We start from the raw sequence: 18,984 nt of genomic DNA on the forward strand, positions 1-18,984 counted from the left end.
AGAAAATTTCTGGCACTAGTGATCAAGGGTGAATAATTGGCTCAAAACAGGTGATTCAAATTCTCGCTTTTTTCACCTTACAACATTACATCGAAGACAGCGGAATAGAATCTTGAAGATCTTGAATGAGGAAGGTAATTGGGTGGTTGGTGAGAGTAATATAAGATTGGATTTTGAGCAGCAATTCAAGAGAATATTTCAGAGTTCTAGTTCGAGATCATGGGGTATGGTTTTTGATGAAGTCTGCCCTCGTGTGACTAATGACATGAATTCTATGCTTCTCTCTCTTTTCACTATTGAGGAAGTTAAAGATGCTTGTTTCTAATTAGGAGCTCTCTAGTCACCTGGGCCAGATGGTTTTCCAGGCCTTTTCTATCATAAATATTGGAGGATTGTTAATGAGGTTGTTTGGGCTACTTCTAATGATTTCAGAGCAGGTAGAGTGAGGCTACTAGATGTGAATCGGACCCACATTGTTCTCATTCCTAAAGTCCCTAACCCTGAGAGAACGTCGCAATTTAGGCCAATCAGCCTTTGCAACAATTCCTATAAAATCCTCTCCAAACTTTTGGCTAATAGGCTGAAGCTACTGCTACCCCAACTGATCTCCCCCAACCAGAATGCTTTCATTTAAAAAAGACAAATCCAAGACAATATTCTGCTGGCCCATGAAGCTTTTCATTATCTCAAGCTAAAGAGAGATGGAGATAATAATGAGCTCGGTTTAAAGCTTGATATGAACAAAGCATATGACCGAGTTGAATGGGACTTTTTAGAGGCAGCTCTGCTCAAGTTTGGCTTCTCTAGTGAGTGGGTGAATCTGATTCTTAAGTGCGTAACAACGGTCTCCTTCTCAATTGTTTTGAATGGCAAGCCTGGGAATTTCTTCAAACCTACAAGAGGATTAAGGTAGGGGGACCCTCTTTCCCCTTACCTTTTCCTTATTATAAGTGATGTCCTCTCTCTCAGGTTGACTAAAGCAGTTCATGAAAGGACCATTTCTGGTATCAGATTAAGCAGGAATTGCCCGGTCCTCTCTCACCTATTTTTTTGCAGATGATTCTCTTTTTTTCCTAAAGGAAACTCTCTTAAACTGCTGGAACTTAGTAAAGATCTTTGTTGAGTATTGTAGTGCTTCGGGGCAAATGATTAACACTGAGAAATCTAGCATCTTTTTCTCCCCAAATACCCTGAGCCAAATGAGAACCCTAACGTGTGAGCTGCTCAATATTGCGGATGTTGATAACCCAGGGAGTTATCTTGGCCTCCCTACCATCTGGGGCAGATCAAAGAAATTTGCACTTGCCTATATTAAAGAGAGGATTTTCAGAAAGATAGAAGGGTAGAGAGAGTGTTTTTTATCGATGGCTAGTAGGGAGGTTTTAATCAAGGCAGTAGCTTTGGCGATTCCTGCTTATCCCATAACCTGCTTTAAACTCCCAAAAGGCTGGTGTGAAGAAATCAATTAGGCTTTGAGCAATTTGTGGTGGGGCTCTACCGAAACTGGACACAAGCTTCATTGGAAAAGTTGAGAATTTATGGGCTTCCCTAAAAGTGTTGGGGGTATGGGTTTCAAAGATCTGCAAGACTTCAACTTGGCACTACTAGCAAAGCAATACTGGCGCCTACTGCAAGACCCATCTTCTCTTTGGGCCCGAGTTTTGAAAGGTAGATATTTCCCAAATTGCACCTTTCTAGAGGCTACAAAAGGTTACCGGGCTTCATGGGGTTGGTCTAGCCTCTTGGAAGCAAGGGATCTGCTAGTTAGTGGTTCCTCCTGGCAAGTCATCAGTGGCTCCTCTATCAACATTTGGTCAGACAAATGGCTCCCACCTCCTAATGCTGGCTACATTTCCACTACGAGTCCTGTTCCTCAAAATGCTCTAAAAATGGTTAGCTCTCTCATTGACTGGGACACACACTCTTGGGCCCTAGATCAGATTTTGCACCTCATTCATCTGAGCAAGGTTAGTAAGATTCTTTCTATCCCTATTGGAAATAGAGAAGGGAATGATCGGGTTATCTGGCCATGGAACAAAAATGGTTTGTACACTGTTAAATCGGGCTATCATTGGGTGCATTCTAAACACACTAGTAGGACATCAGGATTGAGAAGCTCTTCTCACATTGTGGATCCTAAGTGCTGGAAAATTTTGTGGGGTTTAGCAACTCTACCAAAATAAAGAACTTTCTCTAGAAAGCACTAAGTGGGGCTATTCCAGCCATGCTCAATCTGTTCAGGAGAAAACTAATTGCCTCCCCTATGTGCCCTATCTGTGGAGAGTTTGAAGAGTCTATTGAGCATATCCTCCTCTTGTGTAAGTGGGTGGAGCTAGTGTGGTTTGGCTCCCCCTTGTGTTTCAGAATCAACAAACAAGAGACCACTACTTTCGATGTTTGGTTGCAATCATGCTCTAGTTCAATTAGTACAATTGCTGAAAAAAAGAAAATGCTTACTATGATCAGTTTCATTTGTTGGACAATCTGGAAAACAAGATGCGAATCAGTGTACCAGCATAAGATGCCTTCCCCTTGCCTCACTCTGGAACACTGTCTGAATCTCACAACTGAATTTTGGGCAGCCAATATTCCGAAGCCTCGGACTCGTTTGGAGATAGTTGATCCCCCTCCCCCTGAGCCCAAATGGAGTCCTCCACCTATGGGTTTTCACAAAATCAATTGTGATACTGCATGGAAGTTGACGTCCTCCTCTGGTCTAGGAGTGGTGATTAGGGACCATGACAGTCAGTTGATATGTGGTTCTGCATGCTATAAATTTGACTAGTGGCTCAACTGAAATTGCAGAAGCCAATGCGATCCTCTCAGGAATAAACCTTGCAATTGATCATAACCTGAAATTTGTGATAGTGGAATCAGATTCTTTATCTATCATATCGGATCTTAGACTCTCTGCGACATGTAAGAATTGGAAAGTATTCCCTATAATTGAAGAGATAAGGAAGAAAAATATCTGGTTTGATGAAGTTACTTGGGATTGGATTCCCCGAATAGCGAATATGGTTGCCTATGTTGCAGCTTCGCTAGCCTCTAGGATTGTGGGTCTTCACAGATGGGCTTCACAGCCACCACCTTCCTTAACCTTGGTTCTTCATAATGACGGTCTTCCTTGCCCTCTGGAGCCGTAGTGGAAGTAGAATGGGCGGTCGGGTTTCGGCCCCTAGCTTTTGGTTTCTTTCTCTTTTCCTTACTCTGTCTGAGTTAGGCACTGAAGCTTTTCCTTTCCTCTTTCATTTTGCCTTTAGGCTGTGTTGTACTTTATTGCCTCTTGGCTTGTCTGGGCTTGGCCTTTAATGAAATCTATTTCATTTCCAAAAAAAAAAAAGGACTAAATTCAGTTTAGTCCCTCAAACTTTAGGCCAAACATATATCAGTTTGGTCCCTCTTCTCTTTTTTTAATCAAACTCATCTCTGATCTCCCAAAATGCATTAACCTAGTCCAAAATTTGAATCTGGCGCCAATTCTGACGTCATGCGCTGAGTTGGAGCCAACATAGGGCCCCACTATTTAGCTTTTTACGATAAAATGTCGAAACTACCCCTTTATTACTTTATTACTTTTTTACTTCTTCAAATTTTTTTCTTTTTTTACTTCGCCTCCGCTACCTCTTCTCTCTCTCTCTCTCTCTCTCTCTCTCTCTCTCTCTCAGATTCGATTCATAACCCTCAGCGCTCAATCCAACCTCCCATTCCATTATGACCAAACCGATCCGGTGGCCACCGACTCGTCCCCCACCGTCGATCCTCTTCTGTGCAAGCTCTAGGATGCCATCCGCCAGATCATCGTGCGCAAGTCAGCACCCGATTGGCTCCTTTTGTCCCCAGAGCGTACTGGGTCCTGCCGTCGCAGTTGAGATCGCACTGCCTGGCCCAGCTGGTGGAGAAGCTGGCGAATCCGTTGATGAAGGAGGAGTCCATGTCGATGACCACTGTTCGGGGTTGGGCTTCTTCCGCTTATTTCATTCAAGGTATGAATTTTATTGGATTTCAGTTCTTGGGTTTTGGTTCTTTTATTATTTCAATTGCATAACTACGATTCGCAAGCACAATTTGATCATCTGGGTCTGGTTGTACCGAAAAGGTTAGTCTTGATGAAGAAATTAAAGCTTATTTGATTGATTGATTCTTCTGGTTTTCTTGGAATTGAAGAATTCACGTTTTGCTGGCATCCCATTATGACAAATAGTGTTATAATTCTAATGGGAAAGATTTTGGGGACATGGAGATAAAGGATTTAATCTGGCGTTTTACATATGTATAAAAGTTAGGGGCATTGAAATCTATATTCAATCTTGTTCAGGATCTGTTGTAACTGCTATCTCAAATGTGATATGAGTAGTTAATTATACTTGTTTCTTATGCTTTCTTGTCATTTTTTTTATTGTAGGTTCATCTCCACTGATAGAGGCCTTCGTTCCAAAATCTGATACTGTGAAAAAAGAAGAACCTCTGAAGGTGAAGAATAAAAAGAAAAAAAACGAAAAGCAAAGAAGAAAAAGAAATAAAGGGTAGTTTGGATATTTCACTCAAACTGAGGGTCAAAAGCTGAATAGTGGGGCCCTATGTCGGCTCCAACTCAGCGCATGACGTCACAATTGGCTCCAGATTTAAATTTTGGACCAGGTTGATGCATTTTGGGAGATCAGGGATGAGTTTGATTAAAAAAAAAAAAAAGGGACCAAACTGATGTTTGACCTAAAGTTTGAGGGACTAAACTGAATTAAATCCAAAAAAATATTACACAAAAAAAGGGGAAAGTCCTAGTTGGATCAGAGAGATGTGGTCCACAAATCTAAGCTTTCAGTTGTTGGAACTGGAAGGATGATTATTGAGTAGTTGTTGGTGGTTTAGGGGGAAAAGTTATATTTAATATGCTGGAAATATATGAGATAGACATGAACTTATGTGTATATTTCTTCTTCAAGTGCACCTAAATTTTTCAGCGCAATTCCCACTCTTGAAAGAATCCCCTAACTACTTTCCAACTATAAATTTAATTCATGATACAATGTCTTTTAAACATAATTCTTTCTTTTTGTATTCTTTTTCTCTACGATTCAATCACATCTACCAAACAGTCCAATTCTTGAATTTCTTCTTGTTATCATATATAGCAAAATCATCCCTATGGCTAGCTCTCCGTAATCCTATTTCCTCTGTTCTCCAATCCTAGACCTTTAACAGAGAAGAACGTGAGGAGAGTTGTGTTTCATTTCAGTAAGACATCTAGCAAGATGGCTTTCTACCGCAGCCATTATGGTTAGAACACCTTTGTTTAAGATTGTTGCTTCTCAAGGATGTAGCTATTATAATGAACTGATGTGATGCAATTTTTTCTTTCTTTCTTTTTTCAATGAAGTGATGATGAATAATAAATTACAATCAAGGTATTGCATAAACTAAGACAACTCTTGCAGCCTTCAATTACTGAACATGCACAATGTAATACCAAAAGAAGACTAATCAATTAGATATGTAGAGAGGTGATACAATCATACAAAGGAGAACAAGTTCGCTGATCTGAAAGTAGCAAAGACGAGAAGACACCGCTGCCCACTAGATTGGTCTGGATCGAGCGCAGAGTGGCAAGTGGAAGAGGTAGGCAGCGGTTGCCATCCAGTCGGTGCAGGCGGCGGTGGTGTCCTGGCAGTTGTTTGGTATGGTTCATGGTCAGAGGGTGGAGTGCTGAGTCGCTTAGGCTTCATCTTGCTGGATTGGCTAGAGATTGGACCTAATTGGTTTTTGGCCCACAGTCTGTTTTAGGTTTTTAATCTAGCATTATTTAGATTTTTACCCTTGCACTATTCTCTAGGGGTGCCCCCTCTGCGTAGGTTGGTCTTAGGGTTTAATGGATAATATTAGAGTTAGTTCTTGAGCTGTTTCAGAGCTCTCTCTAGTAGTGTCAGGTTACTGGTTACTTTGAGCTTATTTTCATGTGACATTGCGGTTTAGGTGACTTTAGGGTTATCTGAAAATGATGCAATCTTGTCATAACCCAATATTGAATGAGCTATTTTTTTTTGCGATGTTACCTATATATTGATTTTAATGGATTGAAACTCACATTCTCTCGAAATCAAGTACAAGTTGCAAAAGTTTCTCATAAAAAGAACATAAAGACACACTTTTGCTGATAATATTTTGTCAATAATAGTCCTATACGAATGTAAAATAAAAAACGAACACGCTGATGCGGTCCCGTTCCCCTGGTCAGCTGTTGACCAGGGATTATTTGCTCAACTACCGCCGGATTTCAATTGGACGGTTGACATGTATCATCTCTAAAAAATCTAAATACATGTCAACCGTCCGATTTCAATCGGACGGTAGTTGAGCAAATAATCCCTGGTCAGCTGAAATCGGACGGTAGTTGAGCAAATAATCCCTGGTCAGCAGCTGACCAGGGGAACATCTCTGCACACCGATGACTGATGTATAAGTATAACAACTTCTTCGAGTACTTATGCCTTCAAAACATAGGAGTATAGGACCCTTAACCTCTTCCCCCAAAAAAAACAAAAACAAAAGGCCCTTATCTTTAAATGAGAGGAAAAAAACTTGATCATGATTGTGTAAGCGCAACCACCACCCTGCAAGTACCACCACAAGAATGCTCTAAGCACTTTGTTTGTATCGTCTTTGCCAAAACCTGTGGTTCGTGTTCCACTCCGTGACCAGTTTCTCTCTTCTTCTCAACCTCCCTCGCTCGCTCAAGGTAAGCTCCACGTAGATTTTTCTATTCCCCCAATTCAACACACACACACACACAGAGATAAGTGAACACAGAAGCACATCATATTCACTCTCACAGAGTCACAGTGTTCTGGGCAACTGCATCTTTTCATTTCTAGTCTTAAGATTGAAATTCACTAGCTTTCCTTTGTGGGCCTTGCTCCAGTTGATCAAACCATGGCCTCTGCGATGCTCAACGGGGCCGAGCATCTCACACTCCGGCGAGGTTTATCCCCAAATGGGTTGGGTTTTGTTGGGTCGGATTTTCATGGGAAGCAGTTTCTGAAGATGGGTTTGGTATCAAACACTAGAATTTCCAAGTCTGGTGCCAGAGCCATTGTGCCCAAGTGTAGTGTCTCAGCTTCCAGGCCTGCTTCTCAACCCAGGTTCATTCAGCACAAGAAAGAGGCTTTCTGGTTTTATAGGTTTCTATCAATTGTTTATGACCATGTCATAAACCCTGGGCACTGGACTGAGGACATGAGAGACGATGCACTTGAGCCAGCTGATCTTAACGACAGGAGAATGATTGTCGTAGATGTGGGTGGAGGTACTGGGTTCACCACCTTGGGGATAGTTAAGCATGTGGATGCCAAGAATGTGACCATTCTTGATCAGTCCCCCCATCAGCTAGCTAGGGCTAAGAAGAAGGCGCCTTTGAAGGAGTGCAAGATCATTGAGGGCGATGCTGAGGACTTGCCTTTTCGGACTGATTATGCGGATCGATATGTATCTGCAGGAAGGTACATTGCTCATGCTTCTTTCATGTGTTAATGATTTAGAAATTGTAGTTTGTTATGTACTTTGGAGATTGTGTTTCGATATGAAGGCTAGAGTTAGACTTTGCCTATTATACATGCAGTGAAGTTCAATTAGTGCATTGTTTTGTGTCCATAGCTCTGCTCTATGATGTGATTAAAGGAAGAGTTAAACATGCAAAGTCGAATTAGGAATTAGGAATTTCTGTTTTCACAAACCCGTTTGGCATTGTGGTCAGTTGGGCATGTATGGTCCGTGCAGGCAATTTTATTTTCAAATGCACATTGTGTTTCAATGGTTGAACTCAAATGTATGTAGAAATCTGCAGGATGGTTTTTGCTGTAATTTGTCCTGAATTTCACACAATTAACTTTGTAATGGATCCCATTTTCTCAGTATTGAGTACTGGCCAGACCCACAGCGTGGCATCAAGGAAGCATACAGGGTCTTGAAACTTGGAGGAAAAGCATGCGTGATTGGTCCTGTGTACCCAACGTTTTGGTTATCTCGCTTCTTTGCTGATGTATGGATGCTTTTCCCCAAGGAGGAAGAGTACATTGAATGGTTCGAGAAGGCTGGATTCAAAGATGTCCAACTGAAAAGAATTGGCCCAAAATGGTACCGTGGGGTTCGCCGCCATGGATTGATAATGGGGTGTTCTGTAACAGGCGTTAAGCCTGCATCTGGGGATTCTCCTTTACAGGTAGTTTGTTTTCGAGAGCTCTTTTTTGACTTATTTCTTGATAATTATAATTGCTAGTCTGAGTTGGATTCCTTATCAGTTTATAGCCTTGAGATTTTATGTTTATGGATGCATATAATATTAACTTTGATGCAATCAGAAGCGCATCTAAATTTGGAGTAGTTTGATTACTACATTGACTATGCTACTACTTTTTTTACAAAAGGTAATCTTGCACAAGTCTATGAAGTTCCTGATCACTATGAAACGAGGAACTGGAATCTTATTTCTGTCAATTGAACTCAATGTTGACTAGCAGTAATTAGAAGCAGATAGTGGCTGCACTTTTAAATTAGAACCAAATGCAAAATGCTCTTGGTTACTGCTTCACAAATTATTGTTCTTATTTTGTGATATATGGTTCCTTCCATCTTATTCTTTTTTTGTTGGATCTTGTGTTTTTATGCAGCTCTGCTTCACAAATTATTGTTCTTATTTTGTGATATATGGTTCCTTCCATCTTATTCTTTTTTTGTTCGATCTTGTGTTTTGATGCAGCTCGGACCAAAAGCAGAGGATGTGTCAGAGCCTGTAAAGCCACTATCGTTCCTTACGCGCTTCATCTTGGGTGCCTTGGCAGGAATGTACTACGTACTGGTGCCTATATACATGTGGCTCAAAGATCAAATTGTACCAAAAGGTCAACCAATCTAAGAGCGTCATAAAATCTTATCTCAACCTCTTATGTGCTTTTCGTTTTACTCCTAGGGGACGAGCATAGTTGTATTGTGGCATGTATGTAGTGTGGCATGTATGCAGAGGACAAGACTGAATTGTTGATGATCGCTTAATAAGTTCCCATCTCACTGTTCATTTCTATTATCTGCGGTGTGAATAGTGATATAGAAGCGTTTTATTTCGATAATTTGATAATCTATAGTTGCTTACTTGCTTACATAGATTCATCCAAATCCCAAAATCCATTTTGCAAACCGAATTTCTCATTCTTTTGCATGTGCATATGTTCAAATCTTTGCATACTACAGTATATACTTGAATGAAAAGAGAGTCCAATACCAAATCAAGTCTTTCGCTTCAACGAATTACTCAGCTTCAATTTTCCAAAATGGGAGAGGTTCGAGCCCTCCATAATTCTTTACCCTACCTCCCTTCACAATTTTACTCCAAATCTTTTCATCCAAAGAGAAACAGCAAAAAAACAGTATTCAGTCCTTCACCTTAGCCAAACATCTCCACACCCTCCACAGGGTGCGAGGACGCTGATGAAGAAGTGCATTCTCTGAGGAAACAGGTTGCAATCTGCGGCAAAAGGCTGCGGTAATTTTGATTTCTCAAAGAGAGGATGGGAAGATGGGCTGCAGGATGTTGTCACTGACATCCTCACGCTGGCGACAGCAGCATGGGGAGGGTGGCTGCCTGGGTTGTGGGTTTTTGGTATATATTTTGCTTGAATGTTTTCTTAGCCAAGCAAAGTTGAGTTTTGAAAACTTTTAGAGAAAAAAAAAAGGCAGGTCAATAGCAAAAGCGATCAGCATCTGAAACTTTCAGACGAGTCCGTATATAAAAAATTTAAAAAAATTAAAAAAATTTAAATAAAAAAAATCCATAAATAGTACGAGAATGACTGAATAATCAATAATGGAAGGATATTTGGGAGCTACAAAATCTGCAAGAATCTGGGACATCCAATGCATCTTCAATTTCAGCAAAAATTTTAAAAAAGAAAAAGCATAATCAAACATAAGCTGTTTCTTTGCTCTAAACCCTGATGCAAAAGTCTCAGACCTATTGGATGAAAAAAGACAAGCCCGCACGTCCTCTGAAATGAGGACTCCATTACATCACATTCTATTGCCCATGCAAAACCAAGTCCAATGAGATACCTATTGTCCATTCTGTGTACAGATGCATGAACTGGATATATCATATTATCATTTGCTTCTCTTCCCATGAGTCAGGACTCAGGATTCAGGACTGATATCGTCATATGAGACCAACCCCCTTTGTTCAGCTGGAGAGCTTGATCTTGACCTACTGGGAGACCTAGTCGTCCTGTTACGACGCTTAGGTGTAGCATCGGGAGATCTGGAATGAGATACCCCTCGGCTTCTCGACCTGGACTTAGCCCTACCTCTGTCTGGAGAATGCTGATCACCAATGCGAGGTCCAAGGCGGGATTTTAATCCGTCACTTATAGGAGGTCGATCTGCTGGACTACGACTACGGCTGCGACTGCGGTCCCTATACCGGCCACGATATCCACCAGGGCTCCGAGATATGCTCCTACTTCGACTTCTCTGGCTTCGAGATCTATATAACAGAAACAAATCAATGGGATGCATCCATGGGTCACTCTATGCCAGAAACACAAACAGAATTCACACAAAAAGTTAAAAAATAAAAAATAATCAACGCTAATAAGTCATAACTCAGCAAAACTAAAATCTCGGTAATTAATATGTTAAAGTTGCCAAGTCAAATGTTTCTTCCCTCTGTTCCTGTAAATATGTGACGTTAACCATCCAAAATGAGTATAATGTACAGTTCTGTAGTCATCAAAATTAAAGGTTCCTCAACGGAAACAAGTAAAATGGATATCCTATTGATGCATCCATGTTATAATAGGTCCCTCAACAGAAGCTAAAACTGCCAGTGTCCTTCATTTTTTAATGAATAGGACAAATGCTTCCGAGTTAGAAGCATTTTAACAATTTTACAAATTCAAATGATGCCACAAAGTTTCCTAATAGCACACTTCAATTTTTTGGAGAGAGAGAGAACCTGGGAGGAGGACTCCTGCCTCTTGGTGGGCTCCGGAAACGTCGAGGTTGTGAGCGCTCAGAATAATTTCGGTAGCTTGAGTACCTACATGAACAAACAAAAAGATGAATAAATTTTGACCCCATGCATTGCTTACTCTTAATTCCGTCACATGATGCCGAAATTACCTATCACGGTTACTTCTATAAAGGTCTCTTCCACCATAACGGTAAGAGTTACCCCGTGAATGCTCTGGAGATGGAGTACGGTAGCGACGTGCAAAGGCATACTGATCAGTGAAACCACGTCCTTTCCTAATGCGCTTGGGAGTGCCATTTGGAGAAGTGCTTCTTGACAAACCCTGTTCGTGGTTTGAAGTAGAAGGTTCAGGAGCTTTCCGGACAGGACTACCCAATGGACTCCTAGAAGGCCTTCCTCTCTTTTGCTCGAGAGAATTTCTTGGTGGACTTCTGCCAGTAATCCTCTTAGGACTTGCACTGCGTGATGGACTTCTGCTGATCGAATATGGAGAGTAATATTGTGAGGCAATCAAAAAGTATTTATACCAAACATGGTTATATAAGTCCCTAAAATGAAAAAAAAAAAAAAAAAAATCAATATAAACGTTAAAAAGATATACAGGTGGTATCAATGGTAAAAACCTGGACTTGCTCGAGTCATCTGAGTAGGACTGTTGATTAGCAGTTTTAGCTTCTGCATTATGCCCGTTAGTTACATGAACACCATTCTTTGGAGAAAATTCACCTTCTTCCTCTGATGAGTTGTCCCCAATTTTCTTTCTATCAAGATTCTTCCTCTGTTCAATAGATTTTTTCCCTCCTTGTGGGGATTGCTTTCCCACATCTGCAACAGCAGAACAGACCATGAGTTCACATTGCATTACAAAATGAAGGAATATGTTAACTGAACCTATAGTCTTCATTTCTTGAGCCAAGTGCAAATAAGCCAAAAAGGGAATATATGCCATAAATAAACCACATAGGCTATTAGGTAACAGAGGTAATCTTCCAGAGATATCGATGACATACCAAGATTTCTTGGAAGTTTATTTTCTGCCTTCTTTAAATTGCCATTTTTACGAGAAGAAACGCGATGACCATCTTTATCATCATCAGAACTGCTGGCGCTGCTTCTAGTACTCTCACTTTCAGTATCACTTGAACTTTCTGACCTCCTGAAAACCAGTTCATAAATCAAAATTCTATGGAGCATTCAAGGAGAAAATGGCAGAAAACAGAGCAAACATATTTTCAACATAACTATAAGTCTAGAACCCATACCGTTTTGACTTGCGCCTTGATTGTTTGGCATGTCGGCCTCTCTTCCTCTCTTTTTTTCCATCTCTTCTTTTCCTTGAACGGTAATGCTTATCTCTTTTAACGGCTTTTCTCTTCCTACGCCTTTCATCACTAAGCGAACTTGAGTCAGATGAATCTGAATGTGAATCTGAATCTGAAGAATAAGAATCTGACATGTCTGAGGAATCAGACGAAGAATATCTCTTTCTTCTCTTCCTTTTTTCCTTCAGAGATTTTTTACGCCTTCCTCTCACTTCCTCATCAGAACTATCGTCAGATGATGAAATCTTCACTGATTTCCTCTTTTTCCCTGAAATAAAACCTTATCCATTATAAGCATGCTCTGCTACATACAATATGTATTGGCCAGAGAATTCTTGCATCTTATATATACAATTGAATTACCTTTCTCTTTCTCTGTTGCACTGGTGATTTTACTATTCTCAACTTCACCACAGTCTACAATTTTCACCAGTTGCGAAGGGTTTCCTTGATCTGTTCCAGCTTTCTCAATTTTCTGAACTACATCTATTCCCTTTGTAACCTTTCCAAAAACAACATGTTTCCTATAAAGAAGATGAAGTAGAACGCAGCCGATGAGTTTAAATCATTTGAAAACTCACTTTATAGCTCATGTTAGGTTAACTAGGCATAAAATAAGCAAATTCGAATTACCCGTTAAGATGTGGTGTAGGATTGAAAATTATAAAGAACTGAGACCCATTTGTATTTGGACCGCCATTTGCCATAGACAGAAGGCCGGGTCTATCATGCTTCAATTTAAAATTTTCATCTGCAATCAAATAAAAACCATGAACTTAACTGAAATTATGAAACAAAGTGTGCAGACAATACACAATGAACCCACCTGCAAACTTTCCTCCATAAATACTTTCTCCGCCAGTTCCTGCACACCAATCAAAGATTGATCCTTAGAATTCTTGACGATAAATTTAGAAGTCAAATGGAGAATTTGTGGTCATCAAATAAAGTAAGTTAATTTACAGAAGAAATCATACCGTTCCCCTTCGAAAAATCACCACCCTGTATAGAGAAAGAAGTCCACAAGTAGTTAATACTTACAAGATAAATAAAATTAATAGCTCTAAATTGTAGCGAGGCAATAACTAGATATTGTTCTCTAATATCAGAATGTTATCATCCCCACATCAACCAGTTAAATCACAAGTATTAATCTAGCTTTTAAACATTTTTAAGCAAGCTATGTAACTGAAGGTTAAGTCTTCATATTATAAAGCCAATGCATAAAACATACCAAAAAGCCATGTGAAAGAAAATGGTCACTCCAAAGTCCTGGCCATGGAAATTTAAAAGAGCAACTCATTTCAACTATCATATAGAGCTGCAACTCTTGGTTCTAGCTTTTAGGAGTTTGAAGCGGGCTTTAAGACAGAAGAATATGTATTCAAATCATAAAGATCAGCCGTGTAAGAGAAGAAAATGGTCAGTCAGGAAGTCCATAGTCCTGGCCAGGGAGCTTTTTGGAAAAGAAAAAGAAAATGCAGCTTATCAAATCACCATTTATGTGCTTCCTAACTCCATAAGACACATTTGCCTGTGCTAATAGAGCAGATAGTCCTCTCGGAAAGAAAGAGTTGAGTGGTTTTGGAGATAGTTAAGACATAGCAACAAAAGTGGCCCAACTTTTTTAGTGTACGAATGTATACAACAATCTGAGATTACATCTATTATAAACAAGGACTAACTGTATGATCAATGATAACGCAAACAATTCCACCAATAGAAAAGAAACATACTTGGGCCATAAATCCTTTTATAATTCGATGAAATTGCGTTCCTTTGTAGTGAAGAGGTTTGCCTGTAGACTTTCCAATGCCCTTCTCACCTATAAACATAGGATTGTCACACTTAGAAATAGGACTAACATAGAATACAGATATATCATGGCCAAAAAAAACAAAAAAACAAAAGTTTTGAAATCAAATACTATAACCATGGATAGTCATACCGACAATTACTATTCCAATGAGTCTATCAGTATAGAGGGGTACAAAACTGATCCATGTAATGCTCAGAAATCCTACATCTTATTTATTTATATATTTTTCTCCAGATAAGTCCATATCAAAACCACATCCACCTCCTCAAATTTTCAAGGAATCAAAAACATTTTGAAGCATAGATGGCAATCAAATAATTATAAAGCATAATAAGAATTGAAAATCAAATACCTGTACAGAGAGCCCTAAAATTTTCTGCTGTCTTAGGCACAACATCCGCAAAAAGCTGCACATTCAAACAAACATGTTTTTCCTCTTAAGCTAAAGAAAGCAAGCTCAAGTTTCAATTGAACAAGAAATGTCACCGCTCTCTACATACCTCGATCACAATTCTTTCCGTCGGGGCCCCATCAATAGATACATCTAAGAAGACACTGGGGTTCGCTTTCTTGCTCATATCTTCCTCCTATTTCACAGACACCAAAGCCAAAAGTAAACAAACACAAAACAATGTAATACACACAGCCATTTAATAATCTACATTGACAATATGAGTGTTTCATATATATATATATATGTAACAGAGTTGTATCGAAATCTCGACTTCAAAAAATCCACCCTGCTCAACAATTGTATATCAGATGAACAAGGGATGTTAATCCTCCAGATATCATACTTGCATTAGTAATCTACTTTCAACCAAAACTTGATGTAAAAATAAAATAAACTCACTGAACATAAACCCTAAACCACATTTCTTCCTCCCTGTCCACTCGAATCGGAATCGAGCAGCGAAAACTATTAAACGGTGTCGTTTCGGTATTATGCAAAATCCTAAACTATTCCAATCTAGGGATTCGATCAGTTTGCTTGAGCTGCGTTACTGGAGTATATCCAAGTGTATAGTTTGTGGCTTTCAGGAACTTGATCTCAGTGCAAAAGCTAGCGCAAGGAAATTGAAGCTTACCTTGGAGTTCGGGTCGGGTCGGACCCGGATTCGGAGGACGCAGATACGGCGGTGGCGAGCGAGGGATGAGAGTGAGAGAGAGAGAGAGAGAGAGAGAGAGAGAGAAAAAGAGGTTTTAACTATCTTGGGGGTTAGGGCTGATTAGGTGGTGCGCGGAGCTTGCTATTGCGGTACATCCGTATGCTTATCGACTTATTGTTCGCCACGTGTGAAGAATATTGTACCGGCGCTTTGGTTCTTAACCGACTCGGATAGTAGGTTTGTATTTAGTTACCGACGCGCCTTTTTGCCCTTTGTGGCAAAAGTGACACCAGTTCCCTCCCTAAACGAAACAAATAGTATCGTCTCCTCCTAATATTCCTTCTCATTCCCATTCCCATTCCCATTCTAGAATTCTAGTCGAGCAAACACACTCCAATGGTGAATGTCTGTTATGCTGGCTGTGCAATACATGGCGATTGTGGCCCGTTCACTTTGAAGGTTTGTTTAGCAATTTCTAAATTATTTTCATTCTCTTTCAAGTTTTAAATCATGTGTTTACCTCTCGCAGACTCGAACAAAGAGAGATCCCCTCCCCTGGGTAGAATTTCACAACCTCCATTTGCACAAGCACCACTCTACTCTCTTCGCAAAACCCTAGAACCCCAAATTGAACCATGCCCCGTCACAGAGACGACGACGAGGACGAGTACGACCCGGACCAAGGTCTAGATGATGTCGACGACCAAGAGGAGGAGGAGGAACGAGGAGGGCGGAGGTCCAGTCAGAAGCGGAGGAGATTGAGCTTCATTGACAACGTGGCCGAGGAGGACGACGAGGATGAGGATTATGGTGCCTATTGTGGCGGTGGCGGTGGGAGTCGTAAGAAGAGCAAAAAGAGGCCCTCCGGTGCGGATATTCTTGATCTCGAAGCGGTGGTGGGTTCGGATGAGGAGGATGAGGGCGAGGACGACTTTATTATTGATTCCAGAGCTGATATACCTGAGGAGGGTGATGGTAGAAGGGTGCATCATCGCGCCCATTGATGGATGACCAAGAGCAAGAAGATGTTGAGGCTCTGGAAAGAAGAATTCGATCAGGCAAGCAAGATATGCAAAGCAACATCATACAGAAGATACTGAGGAGACCACTGATGTGGATCAACAAGCTCTTTTACCTTCTGTTTTTGGAGCCACAGTTGTGGATGGTGAAATGTGCGATTGGTAAAGAATTGATTTACAAGCTCTCGCAAATAAACTGAAGGGCAGAGAAGTTGTGAAAAAGAAAGCGTTAGTGCCTCCGCCACGTTTTATGAATATTGATGAAGCTAGAGAACTGCATATTCGTGTGGAGAGTAAACGAGATCTAATGACGGGTGACTACTTTGAAAACATTGAGAAAATGATGTTTAAAGATGGTTTCTTGTATAAAATAGTATCAATGAAATCAATTAGCTAGCTAGTACTCAAAACATACATCCCACTTTTGATGAACTGGAAAAGTTTCGGAAACCTGGGGAGAATGGGGAAGGAGATGTTGCCAGTCTGTCAACTTTATTTATTTATTTTTTTTGGTTACAAGTCTCTCAACTTTATTTTCAAACAGAAAGAAAGGACACTTTGTGAAGGGTGATGCAGTCATTGTCATCAAGGGAGACCTAAAAAACTTGAAAGGGTGGGTTGAGAAAGTTGAGGAAGGGACCGTGCATATATATCAGACCCGACATGAAAGACCTCCCAAAAACTCGATCTTGCCATAAATGAAAAAGAACTTTGCAAGTACTATGAACCTGGGAATCATGTGAAGGTTGTATTTGGTACTCAAGAAGGTGCAACTGGTATGGTTGTCAGGGTCGATCAGCATGTGCTCATCATTTTATCTGATACAACTAAGGAACATCTCCGTGTGTTTGCTGATGATGTTGTGGAGAGTTCTGAGGTGACATCTGGTATTACCAAAATTGTGCTACTGGATAATAATAGCTTTGGTGTCATTATAATTGTTGAAACTGAAGCATGTCAAGTCCTTAAGGGAGTTCCTGAGAGACCTGAGGTTGTCCTTCTCAAAATATTAAGAGAGATCAAATGCAAGATTGAGAAAAAGCTTAGTGTTGAAGATTGTTTTAAGAACACAATATCTGTGAAAGATAGATGTTGTGAGGGTCATTGAAGGTCCTTCCAAGGGTAAACAAGGTTCCGTGGAACACATATACAGAGGAGTCTTATTCATTTATGATCGCCATCACATAGAGCATGATGCGGGCTTTATCTGTGTTAAGTCACATTATTGTCGTGTTGTGGGAGGATCACGTGCCAATGGTGATAGAAATATATAGACTCCTACTCTAGATTTGATCATCTTCGAGCTCCTCCTCTTATTCCCCAGTCCCCCAGGAGGTTTCCTAGAGGAGGCCCTCCTAACAACTTTGGGGGAAGAAATAGAGGTGGAAGAGGGCATGATGGATTGGTTGGGACTACAGTAAAGATTCGCCAGGATGCCTATAAGGGTTACCGTGGGCACGTTGTTGAGGTTAAGGGAACTTGAGTCCCAAATGAAAGTTGTGACAGTTGACCGGAATTGTATTTCTGATAACGTGGCTATTACAACACGATGTAATGATACATCTAGCTATGGTATGGGAAGTCAGTGTTATGGAAAGGTCAACCAATTGGTAATTTCAAGCCTACAAGGGGTATTAGGCAAGGTGACCCATTGTCACCCTACCTGTTCCTGTTTATTTCTGAAGGCCTTTCGGCATTATTACATCATGCTGACTCTTCTGCGTTGATACAAGGAGTTAAAGCAACGCCTACAACACCTTCTATTTCACATTTTCTTTTTGCAGACGATAGCCTTCTTTTTGTCAATGCTACAACCCAGGAGAGTGTATTTTTAAAGTAGTGTTTGCTTCTTTATGAGTCTGCAGCAGGCCAACGCATCAATTTTCAGAAATCAACTTTGTCTTTTGGTCCAAATGTTGATAGTCAAGTGATGAATGAAGTTAAAGATGTATTGAATGTCCCGATTGTTGAATTTCATGAAATGTATATGGGGCTCCCTACTACTATAGGAAGGAATAAGAAAGAAGTATTCAGGAAGTTAAATGAGCGGCTTGATTTTCATCTCCAAGGTTGGCAAGGGAAATTCCTCTCAAAAGCGGGTATGCTTGTATTGATTAAAGCAGTTGCTCAAGCAATTCCCACTTATTCAATGAGTGTGTTCCAATTGCCTATTGGAGTTTGCAAGAAGTTTCAATCAAAAGTGAGTAGGGTTTGGTGGGGAAAAGGAGGCGAGACGCGAGGAATCCATTGGTGTGTTTGTGATGCAGAGCGGATGGCAGCCCAATTTGAGGAACAGTTAAATCGTGCTAAAGGAGGAAAACGAAAAGTGACTAGTAGACAGGAAACAACAGTTCGATGTCTGATTGGGACGCACCTTACCTTTCCGGAAAGGGAATCGCGCCAGAAACAAGACTTATTGCTTAGCCATGAGCTGTAGCATTTTTCGGGCTTTCGGGGTTGTTTAGGGCCTCAAAACTGCATTTTTCTATTTTACCCGTTTTTGGTTTTCCTAGTTATTTTTGAGTTGTTTTTCGTTTTTATCCATGGGCCTTAGGGTTTCATTGTTAGTCGCCCTAGGGTACTTTTCTCTTATTTATGCAGCCGCAAGCTTTTCTCTTATTTATGCAGCCGCTTGCGGCTGCAGAAGGCATCTTTCATCTTTTATCAATAAAATTGAGATTAATCTCTTTTATCTCTGGTGGAC

At 40.4% G+C, this 18,984-nt stretch overlaps 2 protein-coding genes and 1 pseudogene across 4 annotated transcripts; 2 read left to right on the forward strand and 1 right to left on the reverse strand.

Annotated features, from left to right (window-relative positions):
- Positions 1-6,530: 6,530 nt before the first annotated feature.
- LOC112168757 (2-methyl-6-phytyl-1,4-hydroquinone methyltransferase, chloroplastic) lies at positions 6,531-9,126 on the forward strand. The gene is made up of 4 exons (XM_024305667.2): positions 6,531-6,733; positions 6,917-7,493; positions 7,906-8,212; positions 8,750-9,126. Exons 2-4 carry the CDS (start codon positions 6,928-6,930, stop codon positions 8,903-8,905), a joined length of 1,029 nt encoding a protein of 342 aa, XP_024161435.1. The 5' UTR covers positions 6,531-6,733; positions 6,917-6,927; the 3' UTR covers positions 8,906-9,126.
- Positions 9,127-9,822: 696 nt separating this feature from the next.
- On the reverse strand, positions 9,823-15,382 carry LOC112168756 (peptidyl-prolyl cis-trans isomerase CYP63). 3 transcript variants are annotated; one of them, XM_024305664.2, is made up of 14 exons: positions 15,241-15,382; positions 14,653-14,739; positions 14,505-14,559; positions 14,070-14,158; positions 13,311-13,335; positions 13,160-13,198; positions 12,967-13,084; positions 12,693-12,857; positions 12,274-12,603; positions 12,022-12,167; positions 11,635-11,836; positions 11,161-11,487; positions 10,994-11,077; positions 9,823-10,522 (listed from the first exon to the last, which is right to left on the reverse strand). In XM_024305664.2, exons 2-14 carry the CDS (start codon positions 14,728-14,730, stop codon positions 10,174-10,176), a joined length of 2,007 nt encoding a protein of 668 aa, XP_024161432.1. In that variant the 5' UTR covers positions 14,731-14,739; positions 15,241-15,382; the 3' UTR covers positions 9,823-10,173. The 3 variants fall into 3 exon arrangements, with proteins under 3 accessions (XP_024161432.1, XP_024161434.1, XP_024161433.1); XM_024305666.2 differs by having other exon boundaries at positions 12,274-12,601; positions 12,697-12,857; positions 15,241-15,381; XM_024305665.2 differs by having other exon boundaries at positions 11,161-11,484; positions 15,241-15,380.
- Positions 15,383-15,506: 124 nt separating this feature from the next.
- LOC112171553 lies at positions 15,507-18,717 on the forward strand (annotated as a pseudogene).
- Positions 18,718-18,984: the final 267 nt, after the last annotated feature.

The sequence above is a fragment of the Rosa chinensis genome, chromosome 6 (assembly GCF_002994745.2).
Source record: "Rosa chinensis cultivar Old Blush chromosome 6, RchiOBHm-V2, whole genome shotgun sequence".
Taxonomy (NCBI): Eukaryota; Viridiplantae; Streptophyta; class Magnoliopsida; order Rosales; family Rosaceae; genus Rosa; species Rosa chinensis.

Coding starts and splice junctions, on each gene's coding strand:
- LOC112168757 (XM_024305667.2), top strand. CDS start 6,928: ATGGCCTCTGCGATGCTCAACGGGGCCGAGCATCTCACACTCCGGCGA. Junction 7,494..7,905: donor CGATATGTATCTGCAGGAAG/GTACATTGCTCA, acceptor CCATTTTCTCAG/TATTGAGTACTGGCCAGACC. Junction 8,213..8,749: donor CTGGGGATTCTCCTTTACAG/GTAGTTTGTTTT, acceptor GTTTTGATGCAG/CTCGGACCAAAAGCAGAGGA.
- LOC112168756 (XM_024305664.2), bottom strand. CDS start 14,730: ATGAGCAAGAAAGCGAACCCCAGTGTCTTCTTAGATGTATCTATTGAT. Junction 13,085..13,159: donor TTATGGAGGAAAGTTTGCAG/GTGGGTTCATTG, acceptor ATTTGATTGCAG/ATGAAAATTTTAAATTGAAG. Junction 11,078..11,160: donor TATAGAAGTAACCGTGATAG/GTAATTTCGGCA, acceptor TTGTTCATGTAG/GTACTCAAGCTACCGAAATT.